General features: G+C 53.0%; 2 protein-coding genes across 2 annotated transcripts; both read left to right on the forward strand.

The window, feature by feature from the left end:
• Nucleotides 1-513: 513 nt before the first annotated feature.
• NPFFR1 (neuropeptide FF receptor 1) lies at nt 514-5,343 on the forward strand. Its single transcript, XM_078875344.1, has 4 exons — nt 514-605; nt 1,401-1,767; nt 2,340-2,439; nt 3,856-5,343. Exons 2-4 carry the CDS (start codon nt 1,455-1,457, stop codon nt 4,877-4,879), a joined length of 1,437 nt encoding a protein of 478 aa, XP_078731470.1. The 5' UTR covers nt 514-605; nt 1,401-1,454; the 3' UTR covers nt 4,880-5,343.
• A 7,308-nt stretch (nt 5,344-12,651) lies between these two features.
• Nucleotides 12,652-25,790, forward strand: LOC144946459 (inorganic pyrophosphatase-like). Its single transcript, XM_078875346.1, has 12 exons — nt 12,652-12,871; nt 15,524-15,700; nt 16,260-16,324; nt 17,184-17,237; nt 19,170-19,289; nt 19,668-19,754; nt 21,587-21,713; nt 21,881-22,008; nt 22,932-23,017; nt 23,662-23,731; nt 24,588-24,627; nt 24,824-25,790. Exons 2-12 carry the CDS (start codon nt 15,529-15,531, stop codon nt 24,850-24,852), a joined length of 978 nt encoding a protein of 325 aa, XP_078731472.1. The 5' UTR covers nt 12,652-12,871; nt 15,524-15,528; the 3' UTR covers nt 24,853-25,790.
• Nucleotides 25,791-26,348: the final 558 nt, after the last annotated feature.

Consider the following 26,348-nt stretch of genomic DNA (forward strand, 5'->3'; position numbering starts at 1 on the left):
GTCTCTCTGTGTCTCTCTGTGTCTCTGTCTCTCTCTGTGTCTCTCTGTGTCTCTGTCTCTCTCTGTGTCTCTCTCTGTGTCTCTCTCTCTCTGTCTCTCTCTGTCTGTCTCTGTCTCTCCCTGCGGCCCGGGGGCTCGAGCCGAGCCGAGCCAGGGTCGTGGTGAGCCGAGCCGTGCCGGGGTGAGCCGAGCCGAGCCGGGGTGAGCCGAGCCGTGTCCGGGTGAGCCGAGCCGTGCCGGGGTGAGCCGAGCCGTGCCGGGGTGAGCCGAGCCGTGCCGGGGTGAGTCGAGCCGAGCCGGGGTGAGCCGAGCCGTGCCGGGGTGAGTCGAGCCGAGCCGGGGTGAGTCGAGCCGAGCCGGGGTGAGCCGAGCCGTGCCGGGGTGAGTCGAGCCGAGCCGGGGTGAGTCGAGCCGAGCCGGGGTGAGCCGAGCCGAGCCGGGGTGAGCCGAGCCGTGCCGGGGTGAGCCGAACCGTGTCCGGGTGAGCCGAGCCGTGCCGGGCTATGAGTGAATGGGGAGGTTCGCGTCGGGGCGAGAGACGGAGTTTGGGAGGGAGGAGAGCGCAGCGGCTGTGACAGAGAGAGCGGCGGATACCAGCGCAGCAGGTGCGTGCAGCATTCACATTCACCACTCACATTCAACACTCACATTCACCACTCGCTCTGCCACTCACATTCACCACTCACATTCACCACTCACATTCACCACTCGTTCTGCCACTCACATTCACCACTCGCTCTGCCACTCACATTCACTACTCACTACATTCACTACTCGCTCTGCCACTCACATTCACCACTCGCATTCACTACTCGTTCAGCCACTCACATTCACCACTCACATTCACTACTCGCTCTGCCACTCACATTCACCACTCACATTCACCACTCGCTCTGCCACTCACATTCACCACTCGCTCTGCCACTCACATTCACCACTCACTACATTCACTACTCGCTACATTCACTACTCGCTCTGCCACTCGTATTCACGACGCCCTGCGGTTGTATTCTCAAAGCCCTGAGCGGCGGGGAAGTCGGTCGCTCAACACAAATCGCCTTTTCTCCTCCCCGTCTCAATCATCGCCGATGAAGGGAGATGTTCACCTCGCCGTGTCCCCTGCGAACCTGGCCCGGCTCCCTGGAAGAGAAAAATACAAAATATCCGTGCAAAAGAGCTTCATAGCTCATCGGATTCTTCCAGTCCACGTAAAGATTCTGACTTAAATTCCGCGTTTGCGCCTTCCCACAGACCTGGTCCCGTCCCCTCTTCTGTGTTCCTACCGAACACCTGGTCGGAGTTCCTGGTGACCTGACCCCACATCCCAGTCCTTGCTGACCTGGCCGTGATGATGTCCACCCTCCCCCCTCCTCCTCACCACCCACTTACCACCCCCACAGCGTCGCGCATGGGCTCGCGGGGGGGATGCGCACGGTGCCCCCCCTAGCGGAGCCATGGACCCCGCGCCTCTCGAGCCACCGAACCGTACGGAGGGGGACCGGCAGCTCCCCCCCTCCTTCATCGCCACCAACGCCACCTTCTACACCTTCTACCAGCACGCACCCCCCACGGCCGCCGTCTATCTCATCGCCTACCTCTTCATCTTCCTGCTCTGCATGATCGGCAACGGCCTCGTGTGCTACGTGGTGCTGCAGAGCAGACGCATGCGGACGGTCACCAACCTGTTCATCCTCAACCTGGCCGTCAGCGACCTGCTGGTCGGCATCTTCTGCATGCCCATCACGCTGGTGGACAACCTCATCACGGGTGCGTGGCGGTGCTGAGCGCGTGGCTGCGTGAGTGACTGCGTGAGTGACTGCGTGAGTGGCTGCGTGAGTGCGTGAGTGATTGTGTGAGTGAGTGCGTGAGTGACTGTGTGAATGCATGCGTGACTGCGTGAGTGCGTGGTTGCATGAGGGACAGCGTGGGTGCGTACGCGACTACGTGAGTGACTAGGTGAGTGACTACGTGAGTGACTGCGTGAGTGAGTGGGGAGTGGTGGTACGGCAGTTCGCAGGACACTGCGCTACGACCCCCGTGATTCTGTGTGGCCCCGTGACTCTGTGTGACCCCGTGACTCTCTGACCCCGTGACTCTGTGTGACCCCCGTGACTCTGTGTGACCCCCGTGACTCTGTGTGACCCCCGTGACTCTGGGTGACCCCCGTGACTCTGTGTGACCCCCGTGACTCCGTGTGACCCCGTGACTCTGTGTGACACCGTGACTCTCTGACCCCGTGACTCCCTGACCCCGTGACTCTCTGACATCGTGACCCTGTGTGACCCCGTGACTCTGTGTGACCACGTGACTGTGTGTGACCCCCCCGTGACCCCGCGCAGGGTGGCCGTTTGGGGTCGTGGTTTGTAAAATGAGCGGCCTGGTGCAGGGCACCTCCGTGTCCGCGTCCGTCTTCACCCTGGTGGCCATCGCGGTGGACAGGTGAGCGCCGTCACGAGCACCTCCACTCCTCACAAGTGGTTATGATTCACTATGTAATCATTATGAACACTTTGTTGTATCATGAAACCTCAAAACAACTCACAGAACCAACGCCTTCATCCTCCTCCTCCTCACACCTCCACCACGAACACCTCCTCAAGCTGCCACCACCACCTTCTTATATCTCTGCCTAAGACCACCTCCTCACATCGCCTTCTTCATACTACCTCACGCTTACATCACCACCTCAGATATCTTCCTCACACCTCTCTACACCACCGTACACCTCCTCACGCCATTTCACCCCTCCTCCTCACACCACATCACACCACCTGTTCACACCACCCCCTCCTAACGCAACCATGACCTCACACCACCTCCTAACGCCACCATCACCTCACACCAACCTACTCACACCACCTCCTAACGCCACCATCACCTCACACCACCATCACCTCACGCCACCACGCCCGCGCGCGTCTCTGCGCACGTTAACCCCCCACACCTCCTCTTTCCTCGTCCTCGTCCTCCTCACCACCGCGCCGTTCGCAGGTTGTATGTAAATGGAACTTTATTTGCACCGTACGTAGCCAAACGCGTTAATCAGAGATGCGGGGGAAGGACAAAAAACTAAACGTAAAAACGCAGTTCTACAGAAATGAGTTTGTCGATCTCGATGACTTAAAAGTGCGTAGCTCCCAGTGGCTTCATGATATCGGAAGGAAGAGCGTTCCAGACGGCCGCAGAAGCGCATCTGAAAGCGCCGCGCGATGCGGTGACAACCGTTTTTTGTTCGACGGCTGAACCAAAAGCGCCGCCGCTGCTGCTGCTGTTCAAGCAGAGGTCGCAAACGGGTTTTGATTCCTTACCCGTACCAGTACCCGGCCGCACCAGGGTCGCAAACGGGTACCCGTACCCGGCCGTACCCGTACCCTACCCGTACCCGGCCGGGTACGGGTAGGGTACGGGTATCGGGTACCTGATTGCGACCTCTGGGATGAAGCCATGTTGCAGGCGCGGGTGGGTTGATTCTAGGAACTTGAATTGTGAGAAGAGACAAGACGTTGGGAAATGAGTGACAAACAGTTACTCACCAGTGACTCACGGTCTACCCGTACCCGGCCGCACCAGGGTCGCAAACGGATACCCGTACCCGTACCCGGCCGGGTACGGGTAGCCGGGTATCGGGTAGGGTACGGGTATCGGGTACCCGGTTGCGACCTCTGTGCTGTTGCTGCTGTTGCTGCTGCTGCACAATGATCGGAGTTCGCGTGATGCTTTACGCTCCCTGACGAGACCAGCGAGGCGCCGCAGTTCACGTTGTGACGAGCACCTCGCGCCGTGCGTGACGAGCACCTCGCGCCGTGCGTGACGAGCACCTCGCGCCGTGCGTAACGAGCGCGGCGCCCCTTGCAGGTTCCGCTGCATCGTCTACCCGTTCAAGCGGAAGCTGCGCATCTCCCACGCGCTCTTCACGATCCTGGTCATCTGGGCGCTCGCCCTCGCCATCATGTGCCCCTCGGCGCTCATGCTCACGGCCGAGGTGAGCCGCGGCCACTACATGGTCTACAGCGACGGCAGCAACGACACCCACCCGCTGCAGCAGTGCTGGGAGGCCTGGCCAGACCCCCGCATGCGCAAGGCTTACACCACTGTGCTGTTCGCCAACGTCTACCTGGCGCCCCTGGCTCTCATACTGCTCATGTACGCGCGCATCGGGTTCCGCCTCTGCTCTCTGTCGGCGTCGGCCGCGGCTGCCGCGTCTACCGCCGCGGCGGCCCCGTCACGCGGCGGCGGCGGCGGCGGGGACGACCACGACGACCACGACGGAGGAGGCCACGGGGATAAGGCCGCCGAGCGAGCCAACGGGCGGCAGGCCACGGGGGTGACGCGCCGTCGCGTCAAGGTCATCAAGATGCTCATCATCGTCGCGATGCTCTTCATGCTGTCCTGGCTGCCGCTGTGGACCGTCATGATGCTCGTCGACTACGCGAACCTGTCGCCCTGGGACCTGGCCTTCCTCAACATGTACGTGTACCCCGTGGCGCACTGGCTCGCGTTCTTCAACAGCAGCGTCAACCCCATCGTGTACGGATACTTCAACGAGAATTTCCGCCGCGGCTTCCAAGCGGCGTTCAAGCTGCAGCTGTGCGCGGCGCGGCCCGACCCCAGGGACACGTGCCCGCAGCAGCGCGTCGCCCGCGCACAGGCGGCCCACGCTCAACAGCAGCAGCAGCGGAACGCGGGCCCTCTGCACGCGTTCGTGGGCCCGACGGGCCTGCTGCCCGCGCCTGGCCTGGTCGTCTCGGCGAGCGACGCGCCGGCCCCCGCGGCCCCCGCGCGGCGCGTTCCGGCACCGGCGCGCCCAGCGCCGCACACCTCGGCGTCATCCTCCTCGCCTGAGCCCACCGGCAGTACTCTGCTAAACATCCTGGATTGAGGGAGGGGATTTGTGGTCATCTGACTCATCAGCGGGGTTCCACGGTGGTGGTGGTGAATATTCATATTCTTAGGTTTTTTTCGGTAAAGTCACGTAGGTAAAACATTAAAATTAATACAAGTAAAATAAAATAAAAATCACGATGTTTACTTTGATAAATTTTAATGTTTTACCTACATGACTTTACCGAAAAAACCTAAGAATACGAATCCTTGCAGTCACGAAAGCTTGAAATCTAGAATTAAGGTGGTGGGGGACGTTGTTGGTGTGTCATCCTGCGCTGTGGAGGCAGCAGCGGGAGTTGGTGGATCACTGCACACAAAAGTTGTGAAACTCCCTTTCTAACCGTGGGCGTCGCGGTGAAGGATGAGCCGTACCCTGGCTCGCCACGAGAAGGCAGTACAGGCACAAATTAGGAACTTACTCTTAGGTTTTTTCGGTAACGTCACGTAGGTAAAAAATGTGACGGTACCACCTAAAGACGGAGGCTTGTGTTGCTTCCGAAACGTCGTGAATTTTTTAATTTGTTTTATTTTACTTTTATTAATTTAATTTTTTTACCTACGTGACTTTACCGAAAAAACCTAAGACTATGAATCCTTGCAGTCACGAAACCTTCAAATCTAGAAATTAGGAACTTCGCCTGTCCCCTTCTGGACGGAATAGAGTGCTGCCCCCTTTGCACGCGAGGTTATTCTCTGGATGCTTCGGTTTGCAATCGGGCATTAATTTGCAAGTCGGGGATCGATGTTGCTTTTGTTTGTTTTTTGCGAATAATTCGGCACGCGTGAGATCATTAACGATCGGCTGTGATGCAGACACCGCGTGTATTACGGGTAAAACTGTCACTCCCACACACACACGTGCGCGCGCGTGTGTGGGAGTGAGTGAGTGGACACGCATCGTGTAAATACCTCCCTGTGGGGAGGTGTGCGCGGCGAGGAGGAGGAGGCTAAAGAGAAGGCAGCCCACGCAAAAATAAAATGAGTGAACATCGATGCTGTGTGGTACACCACGCAGGTGGATCCCACCACTCCAGGTATTAAATAAAATAAACAATTGGACTCCTAACTCTAATACCAGCGGTCAAATGGCGCCAGCCACCACCACCACAATAATAATAGTATCAAAGTCCTTTATTCAGAAAAGCCTTGCCAAGTCTAAGGAGATGTTTCAAAGAGGGCTCTGCTACATTGCCCGCCCGGCAGTATGCGTGGCGAACGACACCGTTAGGTCAATTGGCGGGTCCACGTGTTTAGGTGGCGTAAAGTGTGTGGGTACGTACTCCCACCTTTACCAAAACGTGGCTGGACAACGTGGAAGAGTAGGCCAAAAATCCCCGTCTAGAGGCGCTGTCGAGCGCTGCCTAGGATGGATACCCCTTTCGCCAGCGGATGGCGCGAGTGGGAAATTGCAGGGCTGCGCCTGTACCGCGTTGACCTCCCTGCTGCACCGGGATCTTTGGTCGGATTCCATCGATGAGCATTTCGTTTCACGCGGTAGGAAACCGGAGAACCCAGCAAACAACACATCTTACGCGTAAGGGGTTAACGCTCAAAGCGCCACACAGATGGATGTCAGAATCCCGCTGCTGGTGTTGCCATCTCCTCCTGGCCACCTCGCAATCCGTGGACAGATCCACGGACATCGTCTCACGGACGCGACCGTTTGACCCCACTATGTACATATGGTGAATTGGCGAGGTCAAGGTCACGAGGTCGTCACGGCCGATGACATTGATGCCACCACGCCTCGCCGTCGATCAGGGCTCCCGGACGTAATGCGGCTCGTTTTGTGACTGCTTCGTGAGCGTTATTTGAAATATTGTGATTTTTTTTTTAGTTTGTTACCGAATTCTGGAAGAAAAAAATATCATCTTCATGTTGTTTTCGTTGCCGACCCCTGCCGGCTAGATGGTGTGGTTGTTGCGAAACATGACAGAGGCACATTCAAGGACCACTCTCGCAGCCTCACCATCGCCACCTTCTGGCATGAGATCGCACCTCTGGGTTGCCCGCTTGCAGTGGCCGTCAATTGAATTTGGTCACAGGGATTTCGTTTATCCGAAAGCTTTGGGCACATACGAAATGCATCTGCGCACGTGAAGATTCCTCTTGATGTGATGTGTACAGATGAAGGTCGCGTGTACATGTGACGGTCATGTGTACATGTGAAGGGCCTCTTTATCCCATGCACACACGACCTGTATAAAGGTCGTGTGTGCATGGGAAGTCCCTCTTTAAATGTCATGTACACATGAAGGGCACGTGTACGTGTGAAGATCATGTGTACATGTGAAGATAATGTGTAAATGGGCAAATGTACATGAGAATCGCATTGCACATATAAAGGTCCTACGTATATGATGTGTTCATGTGAAGATCGTGTGTACACGTCAAGATCGTGTGTACGTGTGAACGTCCTCTGTGTATGAAGATCACCAATACATTTAAATATCATGCGTATGAACACGTGAAAATGATGTGTACATGGGAAGGTTATCGTACGTAAGGTCGTCTGCGTACAAAACTCGCGTGGACATGCGAAGGGTCGTGTGAAGGTCACGCGTGGACATGCGAAAGGTCGTGTGAAGTTCACGCGTGGAAATGCGAAGGGTCGTGTGAAGTTCACGCGTGGAAATGCGAAGGGTCGTGTGAAGGTCACGCGTGGACATGCGAAGGGTCGTGTGAAGGTCACGCGTGAACATGCGAAGGGTCGTGTGAAGGTCACGCGTGAACATGCGAAGGGTCGTGTGAAGGTCACGCGTGGACATGCGAAGGGTCGTGTGAAGGTCACGCGTGAACATGCGAAGGGTCGTGTGAAGGTCACGCGTGAACATGCGAAGGGTCGTGTGAAGGTCACGCGTGGACATGCGAAGGGTCGTGTGAAGGTCACGCGTGAACATGCGAAGGGTCGTGCGCGTACACAACACTCGTTGATTCACGTCCGGTCTCGTGAAGCTACAGGCGGAGCCGGCACCGACCGCTTTTGTTTTCTCGCCGCCTTCAATGATGATCGCTATCGGACACCTACCGGGTCCCTCCGGCCCACCCGAGATCGCTGCTGGGCTCGCAGCCGTCGTCGGAATCGTCGCTTTGAGCTCTGCTGGGGTCCGTGAAGGTGTCCTAGGTCTAGTCCCTGTTGGTTCCCTGTTGAGGTCCCTCCTGTGGCCACGGTTGGGGTCCATCGTAGGATCCTGTTGGGGGTTCCTGCTAGAAACTTTCGCTTGGGGTCTCTGTGGGGTCTCTGTGGAGGTCTCTGGGGGGTCTCTGTGTGTGTCTCTGTGGGGGTCTCCGTGGGGGTCTCTGTGGGGTCTGTGGGGGTCTCTGTGGGGGTCTCTGTGGGGGTCTCTGTGGGGGTCTCTGTGGGGGTCTCTGGGGGTCTCTGTGTGGGTCTCTGTGGGGGTCTCTGTGGGGGTCTCTGTGGGGGTCTCTGGGGGTCTCTGTGTGGGTCTCTGTGGGGGTCTCTGGGGGTCTCTGTGGGGTCTCTGTGGAGGTCTCTGGGGGGTCTCTGTGTGTGTCTCTGTGGGGGTCTCCGTGGGGGTCTCTGTGGGGTCTGTGGGGGTCTCTGTGGGGGTCTCTGTGTGGGTCTCTGTGGGGGTCTCTGTGGGGGTCTCTGTGTGTGTCTCTGTGGGGGTCTCCGTGGGGGTCTCTGTGGGGTCTGTGGGGGTCTCTGTGGGGGTCTCTGTGGGGGTCTCTGTGGGGGTCTCTGTGGGGGTCTCTGGGGGTCTCTGTGTGGGTCTCTGTGGGGGTCTCTGTGGGGGTCTCTGTGGGGGTCTGTGGGGGTCTCTGTGGGGGTCTCTGTGGGGGTCTCTGTGGGGGTCTCTGTGGGGGTCTCTGTGGGGGTCTGTGGGGGTCTCTGTGGGGGTCTCTGTGGGGGTCTCTGTGGGGGTCCCTGTGGGTCTCTGTGGGGGTCTCTGTGGGGGTCTCTGTGGGGGTCTCTGTGGGGGTCTCTGTGGGGGTCCCTGTGGGGGTCTCTGTGGGGGTCTCTGTGGGGGTCTCTGTGGGGGTCTCTGTGGGGGTCTCTGTGGAGGTCTCTGGGGGGTCTCTGTGTGTGTCTCTGTGGGGGTCTCCGTGGGGGTCTCTGTGGGGGTCTCTGTGGGGGTCTCTGTGGGGGTCTCTGTGGGGGTCTCTGTGGGGGTCTCTGTGTGGGTCTCTGTGGGGGTCTCTGTGGGGGTCTCTGTGGGGGTCTCTGTGGGGGTCTCTGTGGGGGTCTCTGTGGGGGTCTCTGTGGGGGTCTCTGTGGGGGTCTGTGGGGGTCCCTGTGGGGGTCTCTGTGGGGGTCTCTGTGGGGGTCTGTGGGGGTCTCTGTGGGGGTCTCTGTGGGGGTCTCTGTTGGGGTTCCCGCACACCCGGCGAGGAGGAGCGCCGTCTTTTTCCCGGTCCCTGGGCGTGAAGTTGTCACTCGTGAGCGCACGACGTTACTACGCGTTACCTGGCGTTACTTCGCGTTACTCTACGTTACTCAGTGTTACTCGTTATCACAGCATTCTCGTGTCCGCGTGACGGGTTCGCAGCCGCACAGCGCATGGGGAGCGAGTGAGTGGGTGCGTAAGTGACTTGTGTGATTCAGTCAGTGACGCATTGACCGAGTGACTGATTGAGTGAAACATTGAATGAGTGACTGAGTGAGTGATTCATTGAGTGGCGAGGCGAGTGATTAACTGATTCATTGAGTAAGTGACTAAGTAAGTGATTACGTAATTGAGTGACTAGGCGAGTGATTGACTGATTCATTGAGTGAGTGACTGAGTGAGTGACTAAGTGAGTGAGTGAGTGGCTAGGCGAGTGATTGACTGATTCATTGAGTGAGTGACTAAGTGAGTGAGTGAGTGGCTAGGCGAGTGATTCACTGATTCATTGAGTGAGTGACTAAGTGAGTGAGTGACTACGTGAGTGAGTGAGTAAGTGACTGAGTGAGTGAATACGTGAGTGAGTGACTAAGTGAGTGAGTGACTAAGTGAGTGAGTGAGTGACTAAGTGACTGAGTGAGTGACTACGTGAGTGAGTGACTACGTGAGTGAGTGACTAAGTGAGTGAGTGAGCGCGTACACGCGGAGGCCCGTGCGCGTGTCGGGTCATCCGCATCGGCCCCCACCGGCTGGAGTCCGAAGAGCGGCTCGTGTCGTATCAAGTCCCCGAGTCTTCGAGTCCCTGTGTCCCCGAGTCCCTGAGTATTCTTCGAGTCGCCGAGTACTTCAGTCATGAGAGGCGGGACGGCGCGCATCTCCGGCGCTGTGCGATCGGTTCTCAAAAAATAAACCCGGGGCGCAGAGCGAGCGGCCTTCCCGCAAACGTGAACACTCAGCAGCGCACGTGCATTCTACCCGGCGCACATGGATCGAAGTTACGTGCGACGTGTTGTCACGTGATGGGACAGGGTGGCACGCGGTGCGTCACCTGTGACGGCATACGGCTACGTGACACGTGACATGCGATGGGATAGGGTTGCGTGACGCGTGACATGCGATGCAGACACCTGGCGTGGGATGGAACAGGGCGACGTGACACGACACGCATGGCACGGGGGTTACATGACAAGTGACACGTGATGGTACAAGCTTACAAGACGCGTGGCGGTCACATGACACGGCACGTGATATTACTTTGATAGTGGCATTGTCTCTGAGCTGTACGCCTTTAGGCGTCCTCTGGTCGAGCACCAATTGAGACGAGGCTCAAAAGAAAGCCGCCTCTGGTATGGACCAATCAGTTTCAAGGACAATGCATATATTATCAGAGTGTGTTTTTTGTTCGCATTTCGACCACAAGTATTGCGGTTAATGCACACATAATTCCTTGTTTAAAGGTTTCAGTTTTGTTGCCAGAAAAAAAGGGGGAAAACCCCTATTATTATATGTTGGTACTGGCAAAGGAGGTCGAATGATGTAGATCCTCAGTCTCGACCGCTGGCCCATCATGCCCTCTGGCCATTACCTGCCTTGCCCAAGCCCACTTACTTTTCATATCATTCAACATCAAAGGTCTCTCAATGTTCGCTAAAGGCCTGCTTGCGAAGTGCCCGTAGTCGGTGACTTTTGGGAAGGAGGTCACCCCCTGGTTCTCTGTGACGGTTATTGCCTGGGCAAAGCAGAAAGGCAAATCCCATCGTAGGTCACGACTGAACACGGTCGGTGGCTGCTGCGGGAGTGATCGGAGTGCCTTGGCGTCGGTTGCACGCAACAAAGACAAATATCTTCTTGCTTCTTTCGGTAAAGTCACGTAGAGTCTGTCTCCTCGACAGACCTGTTCTCCACCTGAGGACGGCTACTTGCGTTGTGGCCGGAACGTCGTGACAATTATTTGATTACGTTTTATTTTTATTATTTTATTATTTCCATTCTACGTGACTTTACCGAAAGAACCAAGAAGATGAATTCCTGCAGTCACGAAAGCTTTAAATCGAAATTAAAGACAAAGATCCCCCGTATAGCCTTAACAGACTGTAGGGGCAAGTGCTGTTAGCGAGCGCCTATGAAGGCCGGAACGGCACACGAGGTGGGTGGGTGGGTGGCCAGCACCACGCCCGACCGCCTTTGTCTCCCCAGTGACGATGTTTACACACCGCACCAGGTACTCATTTGAGGCTGAGTCGACCTAGGGGAGGCCCAGGACCGGTTCAGATAATCGCCACTGGGTGTTGGCCGTGAGCACACAACACACACGCACGAACTACACGTGTCGGGGCTGTCTGCCCCTCTCATAAACTCCACACGAGGCCCAATCTTCACCGAGTGTGTAGGATTTAGCGTAGTGACGCGCCATTAGCCTACAGGCGGCTACCTAAGCCCCTTAATGTAATCATCAGCTGTCCTCGTGGAGTATGTAACTATATCGAAACGCAGACTATACGTCTCCACGTACATATGTGGGGCCGTCCATAAATGACGTCACGCACCTAGGGGGGGGGGGGGGGGTCAGACATTTGTGACGATGTGTGACGAGGGGAGGGGGGGGGTTGAGAAATGTGACGTCACAACAAAATTCTCAACTTTAAATAAATATAGACAACACGTTCTACTTAATTAAATCGACTTTTTAACAAATGTTTTCTCCTACAATATCAGAGTGCAGCGCCACATTAAATACGCACTACAATGACAATAGTTTAAAGCGATTTGAAGCATGTTTTTTTTGGGGGGGGGGGGGGGTAGAGCTTTGTGACGTCATATTTGAGGGGGGTCTGACTTTTTGTAACGCCGTGTGACGAAGGGGGGAGGGGGTCAAAAATCGTCCAAAATCGCGTGACGTCATTTATGGACGGCCCCTGTGCATTTCCACATGAAAAATAATAAATATATTACACAACCCATCGGCCCCCAAACGTTCTCTGGGAGCGCGTAATGCCAGCAGCATTGATTCAGCACAAGCTAAACACACTCTGGGTCGGTTTCGACACGCAGTGTCTCATCAGCAGTCGGACCAATGCTTGCGCAGTGCCGAATGTTTACAGGCGAGGACACACACTTTCTAATACACGGCTCCTAAGTTCACAATTATAGAATACACGGGGTCACACCGATATACGTCGGGGTTAGGAGCTGAAAAGTTGCGACTTATAACGAAACGACGCATAACGGGGCCACTTGTTTATGGGGGTGGGGGGGATAGGTGACGTCAGAGCGTAAACATTGCCCCAAAAGGGGTGGGGCGAGGGTGGTCGCTTCCACGACTGCTGATTGGTGGAGCCCGGGGGTTGGCTGACGTAGGGTGCGCGCGCAGCCAATCAGGAGCGAGCGTCCTTGGCGCGCGCACCACACGTGGCCACAGCAGAGGAGAAAGCGGCTTGGCTCAACTTCCGAAAGCCACACGGACGACGGCTGGCGACTTGGGAGGTCACTCTGTCTAAGTCTCACTGCCTAAGACTCACTGCCTAAGTCTCACTGCCTAAGTCTCACTGCCTAAGTCTCACTGCCTAAGTCTCACTGCCTAAGTCTCACTGCCTAAGGCTCACTGCCTAAGTCTCACTGCCTAAGGCTCTCACACTACTCCGGTGAGTTTGTCCCACGCGTTACCACCTGTCAGAGCCTCACCCGCTCTGTCCCCGTGCGCTGTTACAGTATTGCGGCTTCCAAATCGGTGTGTCACTTGCCGACCGTGCGCCTACTGCTGTCACCACGCCGCCTGCTCTGCCTCGACTGCTGTGTGTGTGTCGTGCTGTCTCCTCCGCTGTCTGCTGTGCCGTCTCCTCTGCTGTCTGCTGTACTCTGTTGTGCTATCTGCTGTACTCTGCTGTCTCCTCTGTGCTGTGTGTGCTGTGTGTGTTGTGCTGTGTGTGTGTGCTGTGTGTTGTGCTGTGTTGTGCTGTGTTGTGCTGTGTGTGTTGTGTGTTGTGCTGTGTGTACTGTGTGTTGTGCTGTGTGGTGTGTGTGCTGTGTGTGTTGTGCTGTGGCTGTGTGTGTGCTGTGTGTGCTGTGTGTGTGTGCTGTGTGTGCTGTGTTTTGTGCTGTGCTGTGTAGCCGCTCGTCCACTCCAGCGTGTGAACACTGTAATGTACTGTACACAGCTCACAGTGGCCACGTGCAGTCTGCAGTGATATCGACTGTACTGCGCTAATGACCCGCTTGTGAATCCTTGGGTGTCTACGAGATTAGTGCGTGTAGACTGTATGGACTGTAGTGTCTGTATTACTGTATTGTGTGTAGAGAGTATGTACTGTATTGTATGTAGATGATAGTGTTTGCAGACTGTAGTGTATTATGTATAGACCTATAGTATGTAAGCTGTATTGTATAGACTGCCGTGTTTGCATGAAGGGCGAGTGAGTGGTGCAGATGTCGGAAGCGATGGGGTTAGACAACATACAGCCTGATGACAGCAGAGAGAGACAATATACGTAACGCCGGATGAATGAGTGATGTTAATTGGATCTTATAATTGTTTTTTATATATATAATTAGCATTTGGATTAGAGTGGGGAGCGACTTTGCCGATTCAACATCGGTCAGTGTGAGAGGCGCCACGCATTTTGAAACCATTGGGGAGTTTGACAGCAGCATGATGATTGGGGAGGGGGGATGTTCTAATATATCGCTTACCTGTCAACCCCTTATCATTGCCCCTACCTTATTGCAGACCAATTGAGACCTTATTGGTCACCTCGTGCCCTTTATAAATCTCAACGTTCATCCTATACACTACACTATACACCACTATACACTACACTATACACTACACTATACACTACACTATACACTACAGTGTAGTGTATACTACTATACACTATACACTATAGTGTAGTGTATAGTGTAGTGTATAGTGTAGTGTATAGTGTAGTGACTACACTATACACTACACTATACACTACTATACACTACACCTACATTATACACTACTATACACTACACTATACACTACTATACATTATACAATTACAAACCTGTCAACTCCTTATCAGTGCCCTACTTTATTACAGACCAATTGAGACGTTATTGGTCACCCCGTGCCCCTTATACATCTCAACATCAATCCTACAAAGTCCCATCACAAGGGAGAAACACAGACACAAATAGACCACTAGTTGTTTTTGCCCGCAGTGAAACGGCTGGAGCGCCATATGGAACTGAACACTCAATGCCCCTGTACATCGATGCGGGGTTAAACCGCGTGGGTTGTTCTAGATTTGAAGCTTTCGTGACTGCAAGGATTCATATTCTTAGGTTTTTTTGGTAAAGTCACGTAGGTAAAAAAATTTTAATAAAAGTAAAATAAAATAAAAATCACGACGTTTCGGAGGCAACACAAGCTTCCATCTTCAGGTGGAACCGTCACAGCACGATAGCTGTATCAATATATACAAGGACTGTTTTCTTGGAATGTCTCTTTACTTGATACAGCAAGCGTGCTGTGACGGTTTTACCTGAAGACGGAAGCTTGTGTTGCCTCCGAAACGTCGTGATTTTTATTTTATTTTTTATTTTACTTTTATTAATTTTAATTTTTTACCTGCGTGGGTTGTTGCCAGCTCTGCTTCTGTATTGTCGCTGGCCGCACTAAAGCCCCAGTGCCCTCGCGGGCCTTGAAACGAAGAACACTCGCTGTATAATATCGCTCGTGTCATTATTATTGTTATAATGAATCATTATTACTTGTCCCCCCCCCCGCCCTGAACTTATAGCTTTATTTTGGTGATTCGAAAACATATGGTTAATCTAAATAGTCTTATGGTAAAATTTCGATTTAAAACTTTCGTGACTGCAGGGATTCATCTTCTTGGTTCTTTCGGTAAAGTCACGTAGAATGGAAATAATAAAATAATATTGTTATGGAAATAATAAAAAAATAGTATTATTTTATTATTTCCATTCTACGTGACTTTACCGAAAGAACCAAGAAGATGAGTCTTATGGTTGTTGTTGTTGGCTTGCACCACATTGTGATTTTTGCACACAGCGTTTTAATACGTTTTTTTTTGTGTGTGGAATATTTGCTGGTTTATTCCAGGATGATTCTGTTGCGCGTCGCCGCTTCGGGATGTTCTGTGTTCACATTTTCTTTGTTGCGGTTGCACCCGACTTCAGAGCCGCACGGCTCACAGGGCTAGTACCCAATAAATGAAAACTTGAAAAAACTTGAAACTTTGAGCTTACGCGGGGAGATCTTCCGTAGCATTTTGCTGATGCGTAGCGACCCCTACTGACCGCAGGTGAGATGTGGTGGAAGCCGCTGGCGGTGCTGACGGCACGGACCCCTGCACGGGGCATGGCTTTGGCCGGAGCAAAGCGGGGTCCACACAGGGGCCTGGCCCCCCTCGCGGCCACCAGAGCATACGGGACGGAGGAACGCGGCGAACCAAACTCTTCCGAGTATCGCCTCTTCTACAGTTGAGTGATTCGTCCATCCGTTCGTTCATTCATTCGCTCATTCACCCAACTCTGCTGTAGCCGAGCGAATCCTTGACCAAGTAATTCATTCGCCCAGCTGCAGAGGCCTGCCTCTTCAACAGCCGAGTGAATCGTTCATTCACCCAACTCTTCTGTAGCCGAGTGAATCATTCACCAAGTCATTCATTCGCCCGGCTGCAGAGGGCTGCCTCTTCCACAGCTGAGTGAATCATTCATTCACTCATTCACCCAACTCTTCTGCAGCTGAGTGAATCATTCACCATGTCATTCATTCGCCCAGCTGCAGAGGACTGCCTCTTCAACAGCCGAGTGAATCGTTCATTCACTCATTCACCCAACTCTTCTGCAGCGAGTGAATCATTCACCAAGTCATTCATTCGCCCAGCTGCAGAGGGACTGCCTCTTCCACAGCCGAGTGAATCGTTCACTCGCTCATTCACCCATCTCTTCTACGGCTGAGTGACTCATTCATTCACCCAAATCCCCGCACCCCAGAGTGTCGCTAACGTCTCGTGCGCTCCCCGGTCTCCCCCACAGGGAATGCTCAGGGACAACTCATCTCACCCTTTCACGACATCCCTCTCTACGCGGACCCCAAGCAGGTGGGCTCCCCTTGGATCCCTGCACCACGCCTCACGCTCCCCACGCTCTCCACTCAGAACCAAATGTACCCCCCCCCTCTCCACCAGGCTAGCATATCAGAGGTCATAATCGGGTACCCAATACCCGTACCCTACCCGACCCTGGTGCAGCCGGGTATGGGTAGGCCGTAAGTCACTGGTGAGTAACCGTTTGTCACTCATTTCCCAACGTCTTGTCTCTTCTCACAATTCAAGTTCCTAGAATCAACCCACCCGTGCCTGCAACATGGCTTCATCCCAGAGGTCACAATCGGGTACCCGTACCCTACCCGATACCCGGCCGGGTACGGGTAGCCGGGTATCGGGTAGGGTACGGGTACGGGTACCCGTTTGCGACCCTGGTGCGGCCGGGTACGGGTAAGGAATCAAAACCTGTTTGCGACCTGTGTAGCATATCCAGGGTTGCAATGACAGTGATTTGTTTATGATTTTACCGCCAGGCCCTATCCACGGGGGGCATCTCAGAGCGCTCTACATCACATTTTGACCTCAACACATTTTGAAAGAGCACTCCCAGTGGCAGCTATCCCTGTGTAGCATAAGGTGACTTTAGGAACCTGGCCCGGCAAACGGGCATTCGTGTGGCAGGTAGATCGAGTCCTAAACGTGGGTGGAGCAATAAACGAGTGAAGTTCACGGGAACGGTAACCATGGTGGTAGTAGTGATAGAAGAGCGATATGGACGCAACTGGCCGCTTGTAAATGAGCGAGTGACTGGAGCGAATCGACTGCTTCACTCTGAATTCGTAGAGGTAGCAACCGTAGCTTGGACTTACCCGATGTGTCCCCGTGTCCCCGTCTCCCTCTCTCTCCCAAACAGAAACTCTACAACATGGTGGTCGAGATCCCTCGCTGGTCCAACGCCAAAATGGAGGTGGGTGTTCTGTTGTGATTAAGAAACATTGTTCTGGCCGAGGATCAGGAATATTAATGGAGTGGCAGCCGCGGGGTTGGAACGTGTCCGAGAGGAACCCCACCGTGGAGATGACGCGGTTCAATCGGTTATCGCGCAGGAGCTGGGTACAATATCGCTTACCAGGGGTCGGCTTGCTGGGGGGAGGCCTTCATCCAGCAGCGGATTGACGGTTATGATGATGGAATTGTAAAAAAAAACTTTTCGCGTTGTCATTTTAGTTGCGTAACGTTCGGCGCCGCGTGCTGCGTGCGCCGATAAGATCTCGAGAGTTTTCGTTCCACTATCGCGGTGCAATGACCGGTACTCTCTGCTTCTAGACCGCACCGCCAGCGTGGAAACCTTAGACACGACACGTGGCTGTCCCTGGCCCTGGCCGTAAACCCGTTCAAATGTGAACCTGGCGGTTTTTGGCGGGGGAAGGGGTAGCGAAGGCCACCGCCTGCCCCATGCGATCCGCTCGCAACACAAACGACGGCAGGAAAATACCGCCGCCGCTCTCTCCAAGGGCACCACAGAGGGCACCGCACGTCACCATCTCGTTGCCCGCGACGCCACGCCGTGTCCTTTCGTCACCCCTCGCCTGGCCCACTCGACCGACGTTGCACTCGTCATTCCTCGTGTGAACGAGCGGCAAGCGGTGGTGGCCCTCTATCGTCACTTTTTAATTATTATTATGAATTATTTTATCATTACACTTCCGTACCCGGGAAAGCCTCACTGAGTCTGGAGACTTTTTCGGGTTTTTTTGGAGTCCTGATAAGTTTTCCCGCAGTAGGAGGGGGGGGGGGGTGCGACAGTCGCTCTGGGATTTCCATTTGAGTAATTTGCGGTGTTCAAATTTTCAAAGTTGCTCAAAGTTTGGACCGTCAACACTGACGCACAATGGCCTGCTCTTCTTCGAATATGCGGCACGGAACCTGTAACGGCCACCGTGAAGCAAACGGCGCCAACCCAACAGTTAATTCGCCCGCGGTCGCCTCCTCCTCCTCCGCCTATATCACTCCGCCGTCACTACTGCCGTGGATGCTGCTTCCTCAAACCTCACCTGCTCGTTTCCTCCACCCGTGTTGAGAATTCGATTCACCAGACTGTATATTATTCAGTTTAACACGTAGGCTTTCGCGACCAATATTAATCATCATAAACGTGTTTGGGTTAGATCGCGTTATTTATAAATGGCGGCGAATTGCCCAATGATGCTGGATGCAATTACCAGCGAAACGTCGTACTCAAATTGTAAATGTTGTGGTTTCACGCTTCAACACACCGGTGGTCTAAAGCAGAGAACTATTTTGTCTGTCAACGTGACACTTTTTTACTGTCGGGTGGTGGAGGGTTAAAACACATTTATAAATAACGCGATCTAACCCAAACACGTTTATGATGATGTAAATTATTCGTAGGCTGTCCACCGTGGGTAGCTAAACTTCCGAACGTAAGAGCCACGTCTTCGTGTAACCGAGAGCCACATGACAGAGCCGCACACACACGAGCGCTGACTAATGATTGGCCACCTGAAATTATTTTGCACACGAGTTTTTATGTACTCATTCATTCACTCACCAAATTGTGCATCGTACTACCCCCTTCTACAGCCGAGTGACTCACTGACTCGCTTATCTGCTTGCTCATCCACCCACATTGTGCAAAGTACTGCCCCATCAACAGCCGAGTGAATCACTCGCTCATTAGTTCTCTCACCCAATTGTGCCGAGTACTGCCTCCTCTATCGCCAAGGGGACTCATTGACCCGACCGTGCTGGCGAGTGGTGCCTCTTCCGCTGTGGAGCTGTGCGCGCGAGCGGTGACGTCGTGTAACGAGCGCGTCGGGGGCGGGGAAACCCGCCGGGTACGTCCGGCTCACTGCACGTGCTGCGCTGCGCTGCGTAGATCGCCACGAAGCTCCCGCTGAACCCCATCAAGCAGGACGTGAAGAAGGGCAAGTTGCGCTTCACCGCCAACGTCTTCCCCTACAAGGGCTACATCTGGAACTACGGCGCCATTCCGCAGGTGCTGCCCCCCACCCCCCCCCGGTGACCACGCTTGCCTGGCCAGCCTCGGTGCACTGCGTTGGTGGTGCACCAGCCCCTTCGTGGCACTTGCCCCGACAATCCTTGTAGGCTACATGGAGATCTTTACCTTTGTGTAAGACAAGGGAGTACCAATCACATGATGCAGACATCAACTCCAGATACCAGCCCCTTCACAGCACTTGCCCCGACAATCCTTGTAGGCTACATGGAGATCTTTGCCTTTGTGTAAGACAAGGGATTACCCATCACATAATGATGCAGACACCAACTCCAGATGCCAGCCCCTTCACAGCACTTTCCCCGACGTACCTCGCAGGCTACATGGGGGGGTCTTTGTCTTTGTGTGTGTGTGTAGACATGGGAGGATCCGTCACATAAAGATGCGGACACGGGCTGCGGCGGAGACAATGATCCAGTGGACGTGTGCGACATCGGCTTGCGGGTGAGCTGCCCCCCTACCTCCCTGGGCTGTGTTGCCATATTCTCCGGATTCTAAGACCCTCCGAAAATTAAGGCGCACCCCAGACACGTACTAGGTGTCAAAAAACTTAATGCAAATCTGGTCATGCACACACACAACGCACGCAACTACCGGATGAAGTCACCAATTTAGACCGGTTCTTTTGTGGTGTTCTGCAGGGATTTGTGTTTGGCCAATCACTTTTTAGCATCTACATGGCACCATTGCGTATTTTGCTCTGACATCTTGGCTTATCCTACCATTTCTTTGCAGATGATACTCAAATTTATATTAGGTTATGACCAGACAATGCAACAGCTTCTTCTGCGCTATCTGCATCACTAACAGTGCTAATTCATGGTTGCGCCAAAACTTTTTGCAACCAGACCGAACCCTAAAATTGGTTCGCCTCGTTTGTTGATTGATGGTCACGATGTCATTCCCACACGGGAGGTCAGAAACCCTGGTGTTCAGTTTGACCGGTCATTGTCCTTTGAGGCACACATATATCTAAGGTGGTTAAAATGCCCTTTTTCCACCTAAGAAATATCGCCAGAATGCATCGCTTCCCGTCACCTGCTGACTTGGAGAGGAAGAAAAAAGAAAGCCGTCCCTGGTGTGGACCAATCAGTTTCAAGGACAATGCATATATTATCATAATGTGTTGTTTGTTTGCATTTTGACTGCAAGTGTTGTGGTCAATGCAGACATGAATCCTTGTAAAAAGGTTTCAGTTTTGTTGCCAGAAAAAAGGGGAAAAACCCTATTATTATATTTTGGTACTGGCAAAGGAGGTCTAATGATGTTGGAGAGATTCGTCCATGCTTTTGTGTATACCCCGACTTGACTACTGCAACGCCTCACTGGTTGGGATTCCGAGCAAAGTACTGGGCATACGACAGCTTTTCGATTTAAAGCTTTCGTGACTGCAGGGATTCACCTTCTTGGTTCTTTCGGTAAAGTCACGTAGAAGAGAAGTAATACAATAATAAAAATAAAACATAATAAAGTTATTTTATTATGTTTTATTTTTATTATTTTATTACAATTATTTTATTATGTTTTATTTTTATTATTTTATTACTTCCCTTCTACGTGACTTTACCGAAAGAACCAAGAAGATACGACAGCTTGTTCAGACTGCAGCTGCCCGAGTGCTTACACCACGTACACCATTCCGTGACCACATGACATCAGTCCTCTTATCTCTTCATTAGCTACCAGTAAAATTTCTAGTGGATTTTAAGATACCGCTGTTAACCTGCAAGGCTTTAAAAGGGCTCACCCCACGTTACCTGCAGGAACTAATACATTTAATATTTCATCAAGGTCCTTAAGATCGTCTTGATCTCCAACTGCTCAGCATCCCCCGGTCGAGGTTGCGCACTTTTGGTGACCGGGTTTTTGTTCGCATTTCACCCAAGCTATGGAATGCCTTGCCACTTGAAATCAGGCAATTGGAGTCGGTAGATATTTTGAAGTCTACTTTTCAAACCCCATCTCTTTAAAGTGGACTTGCCTCTTTAGTTTGGTTCTGTTTTTGTTTCCTGCTTTTCCTGCATCGCGTACTGGGATCCTAGGATGGAATGCGTATTATACATTTGAATTATTAGCAATTATTATATTATTATAAACCCTCCCTCCACGCAGCAATCTTTTTCTTTAAAACACAGTGGGGAGAAAAATGCATCTTGTAATGCAGAGTATGCACGACCTCCTTCCGAGTAATCCAGCACTGTGGAAGCGGGGATAGGGGCGTGTCGCTCGATTGCGCGCACGACTCGGTGCCCCGTGTGTGTGTGTGTGTGGCGTAGGTGTGCAACCGTGGCGAGGTGGTGAGCGTGAAGGCGCTGGGGGTGCTGGCGCTCATCGACGAAGGGGAGACGGACTGGAAGGTCATCGTCATCAACGCCGACGACCCGGAGTTCAACAACATCAACTGTAAGCCCCTCGCCTGCTCCCCTGCGTAGCTTTTTGCATGCCAGCAGTGGCGAGAGCGAGCCACTGCGGGGCTGCGTCTGTACCTGTTACGCATTACGCGTGAAGCGGATACGTTTTTGACGAATCGACGCGCATGTGACTCTGCCGATGGCGACGATGGACCCCAGCGCTGGCGGACGTGGAGAGACTGCGGCCTGGATATCTGGACGCCACGCGCAACTGGTTCCGGGTTTACAAGATTCCCGAGGGCAAACCGGAAAACTGCTTCGCGTTCGACGGCAAATTCAAAGATAAGGTACCCGAGCGTCGATGTCAAAGCCGGATCGTTTTGACTGTTTAGCCGCGGCAGTCAGCTGCACAACCGTAGTCGCTCTCGAGCTTGCTCAACTTGATCATTGCCAGCAACTACTTTGTCCGCATCAAAGCGAGTAGTTGCTCAATGAGGAAATCAAACTGCATAAAATTCAGGAGCAACACGACCGATCGTAGCAGCGCACATAACGAATTGCGTCACGATAAGCCGCTGAATGGATCGATCGTTTCCAGTAGAGTCTGCCTCTCCTGTGAGCAACCGGTTGGTGCATTTGCTCGCATTTGGTTAAAGAGACGGCTACATTTAAGCGATTATATTACAAGTTACACGTCGCAATGTCGAGTTCCAAAAGATGAAAGTATGGTGTTGCCCACAAGCGAAAATCCCAGCCGAGGTGGTAGAACGTTCAAGGTGGCTAAGTGCCTCAGAGGTCAGAGCGCTGATCTGGCACCGCCGAGGTCACGGGTTCAAGACTGGGTCCTCAAGAGCAGCGAGCCCATGGTCTCAGCCCAGTGGCCAATAACTACACAAATAAAAACCATCATGTAAAAAAAAAAAATTGTTCAGCAGTTAATTTGGCTAAATGTCAGCTCGGGGAATAAAATCATACATGAATCAGTTTGGCCGTCATATGAAGAACGTCACTGTCATATGCAGAGCAAGTGCTGCCCTCTACTGCGTGTGCACCAGAGGTCACTTGAAGGGATCCCGGTGGTAACTCTGGAATATCCAATTTTGCGGCCCGTTCTCCAACGCGAAAGGTTGCACTACTCTGCGAGAAGTCCGCACGCTTTTGGCTCGTCACGCGATCGACGCCACCGATCGCCGCCAATTGGGAGTCAAACCGGGAGCGAGAGGACAGATGGGAAAAGCTCGCCGTGTTTCCCTGAACGTTTGTCCCGCAGGACTTTGCGGAGGAGGTCCTACAGTCGACACACCGCTCCTGGCGATCCCTCATCACCGGAGCCACCAGCCCGGGCCAGCTCGACTGGTGAGTGATCAATGCAGTCGCAGCCGGGCGCTGGTGGCCTATGCTGCACGTGGCCTGTAGTCCAGCAATGTGAAAGTCGCGGGGGTCGGTGGATCACACGCACATTCCTGTAAACTCCCTCCCTACCCCCATGGGCGTTGAGGTCACGGTCTACTCCGGCTTACCAGGGTGTGGCAGTACAGAAAGTGGGTTCATTTGTAATTGTATTTGTGTAATTTTTAGCGCTTTTTTGTGTTTCTAGTTCGTACAAAACTTTTCTTGCGTGTATGTTGAACTTCTATGTAGCCAACCGTGCTAATCGGAGGTGCAGGGGAAAGAACAAACTAAACACACTCACCTCTCTTTTGACAGAACTGAGAGTGAGTTGGTGGTTTAGACAAGGCTGAGGGGCATTGTCCACACAAGTGAGGTGGTCGTGTTACGTGCACGCAAGGAGTTACGGGAGTCACGCCTTGCTGCGGTTTGCGAGCGCGACCTGGTGCGTGATGTTGGTGCTTCTAAGTGAAACACGAGCGGAAGGTCCAATCGTAATCGGTGGATCGGTTCATCATTGCGTGCCTGGTGACGACGCGGGAAGGAGGTTGTTTCCGTGATAACGACGGCCCGCCCCCCTTCCTTCCCTCCCGCCCTTCCTTCCCACCCAGCACCAACACGAGCGTGGACGGAAGCTCCTTCAAGCGCGACCAGAAGACGGCGCAGGCAGCACTGCAGGCTGTGAGTCGCACCGCGTGACCACCTCCGCGTCGAACGAACTTTGGCGTCGGCTGCGCCGTCGTTTCTTTATTTTACGATGGGGCAAAGGTGCGGCCCTTCAATTGCTCGCTCCCGCCACTTCTGTCGCGAAGGGCCTCCGCTGCTAGAGCGAACTCTACCGGAACTCTAGAGGTGGGCGTACCCACACTTTGCTCCCACCGCACGTGACCGGCTGGCCGATCGACTGACCGCGGTGAACGCATTTATACCCATGGGTGGACAGAGGCGGTGGAGAGGGAGGGATATGAGTGTTTAAACTGCCGCACTGGAAGTTGAAGTCAAACCGGCGACCTCTGGATTACAATTCCAGTGTGACAACCCTTTACCCCACTGAGGCAGCTCAATTTTGAAATAACAATAACAACAGTAGGATATTTAACAAAAAACTAAGAAAACACGCTGATTAGTAACGATAAGAGGAAGGGCTGGTGGATCACACGAATGTTGTGAAGCTCCCTTCCCGTGGGCGCTGAGGTGCCGTACCCTGGCTCGCCAGAGGAGTGAGGTCCAGCAAAATGTGGACTAATCTCGATCTGTTCCATCTGTATCGGACAGTGTTACCCCCTCGCACACGCGGGTTCCGGTTTCCGACCACATGCAAACTATATATTCAGGACCGCAGAGCTTGGGCAATTGTTGGTAGCGCCGGCTTCTCACCGCCTCGCTGCTGCTGCTGCCGCCTTCTCGTTTGTCTGTGGTGACTCACGGCTCCCGAGTCATTCTCTCGAGGTGAACAAATACTTTGGTGCGGCGAGGCATTAGTACAGGTTCAGATTATCACAATTAGTCTCATCGATGTTCCATTTGTCTCCCACAGAACCCTCCCCTCGGTGCTCCCAAAAGCATCCCAGTCGCGGGTAAGATGTTTTCTCTGTCTACGTTTTAACTGACTCTCACGCGTTCGCGACTCATTGCACTTTCCCAACGAGCGCTCTCCGATTTGGCCACGTTGGCTTAAAAAAAAGAAAACCAGCAATCGCAGAGCTGGCGAACATCGACGCGAGCGTATTTTTGACATCGAATGTGATCCCCCGTGTCCTTTCTTGTGCACAGTGGACAAGTGGCACTACCTGAGCAGATAGGAGTGGCAGAAGGATGTTACTCCAGGTGGCGCTGGAAGACGGTTCAAATCATACAGAAGACGGGCCCCAGAAAGAATGTCAAGACCCCATTGATCATGCACGGGTGGTAGCAGGTTTAATTGCGTTTTCACAAGGGTGGTGATGTGCACAAGGTGTTGAGAGGCAGCAGGACTGGCTAACAGTCTCGGCTGGAGAACGAGCTGTGGTGTTCCGCGAGCGTGTGGTTTTGCACGAGAGGCTGCGTCTCCACATCCGTCAACGGCGTTAAGGCTGCGATTCCGTCACGGACGTTTTTCGTAAAAAAAAATCACGGCCGAGGTGCTGGGAAAAATAATAAAACTATTTGTGGACACGTCATGGAACGTGGTGCGGCAAAGCATATTCCTGTTTCGAAAATAAAATGTGTGTATTTGTGAATACAAAAAAATGTATCGCTGCTCAGAAGTTAAACATTTAATTTAATCAATTGGCTAATTTAGGTAATTTGCTTTTTTCCCCCCTCTTTCAATAGACTATGATATAACCAATTCAAATACATTGAAATACGGGGATGTCTGGTTTGCATAGGGACAGCCCCTCCCACCCTGCCCCCATAACCACGGTTTCGAAATCGGTAATTCCATACGCGTGATGTATGGCAGTTCTTCAAGGAAATAAAGGAAGGGCCCAATGTAATGTTTCTACAGTAATTTCGAAGATTGCGGTGAGGGCTTCGTTCAAGTTCACCATTTCCGTGACCCCCTGCTGACCTCCGCGATGAAACCGTTGCCTTGGTGATTAACCACGAACACACCAATGGAGATGACGTGTTCACGTGGACCCGAGGCAGTGCAGTCACACTGCCACAGGTCGTTCCTCGAGAACACTTGCAGATTATTTAACGATTTTTATAAATTGGTGACGTAATATATGATTTTGTCATGGTGAGAAAGGGAAAGGTGTTGTCAATAAAGTTTATTTTAAAAATGTATCATTTTAACGAGTCTCCATCAACAAATCCATCACTACCACCAGCACTACCAACACAACCCCCACCAGCAAATCCATCGCTACCACCAGCACTACCAACACAACGAGCATCGGGAAATACATCGCGACCACCAGTACAACCACAACCCCCACCAGCAAATCCATCGCTACCACCAGCACTACCAACACAACCCCCACCAGCAAATCCATCGCTACCACCAGCACTACCAACACAACCAGCATCGGGAAATACATCGCGACCACCAGTACAACCACAACCCCCACCAGCAAATCCATCGCTACCACCAGCACTACCAACACAACCAGCATCAGCAAATCCATCGCTACCACCAGCACTACCAACACAACCAGCATCCGGAAATCCATCGCTACCACCAGCACTACCAACACAACCAGCATCAGCAAATCCATACCTGTCAACCCCCTTATCAGTGCCTACTTTATTACACGCCAATTCAGACCTTATTAGCACCCCGTGCCCTTATAAATCTCAACGTTCGACCTAC

The sequence above is a fragment of the Lampetra fluviatilis genome, chromosome 41 (assembly GCF_964198595.1).
Source record: "Lampetra fluviatilis chromosome 41, kcLamFluv1.1, whole genome shotgun sequence".
Classification (NCBI taxonomy): domain Eukaryota; kingdom Metazoa; phylum Chordata; class Hyperoartia; order Petromyzontiformes; family Petromyzontidae; genus Lampetra; species Lampetra fluviatilis.

Bases quoted from the DNA above. Each gene is read 5' to 3' on its own strand.
- NPFFR1 (XM_078875344.1), top strand. From the start codon at position 1,455: ATGGACCCCGCGCCTCTCGAGCCACCGAACCGTACGGAGGGGGACCGG. The intron at 1,768-2,339 runs GTGCGTGGCGGT...GACCCCGCGCAG, and splicing joins GGTGGACAACCTCATCACGG to GGTGGCCGTTTGGGGTCGTG. The intron at 2,440-3,855 runs GTGAGCGCCGTC...CGCCCCTTGCAG, and splicing joins GTGGCCATCGCGGTGGACAG to GTTCCGCTGCATCGTCTACC.
- LOC144946459 (XM_078875346.1), top strand. From the start codon at position 15,529: ATGTGGTGGAAGCCGCTGGCGGTGCTGACGGCACGGACCCCTGCACGG. The intron at 16,325-17,183 runs GTGGGCTCCCCT...TCTCCCAAACAG, and splicing joins TCTACGCGGACCCCAAGCAG to AAACTCTACAACATGGTGGT. The intron at 24,628-24,823 runs GTAAGATGTTTT...TCTTGTGCACAG, and splicing joins CAAAAGCATCCCAGTCGCGG to TGGACAAGTGGCACTACCTG.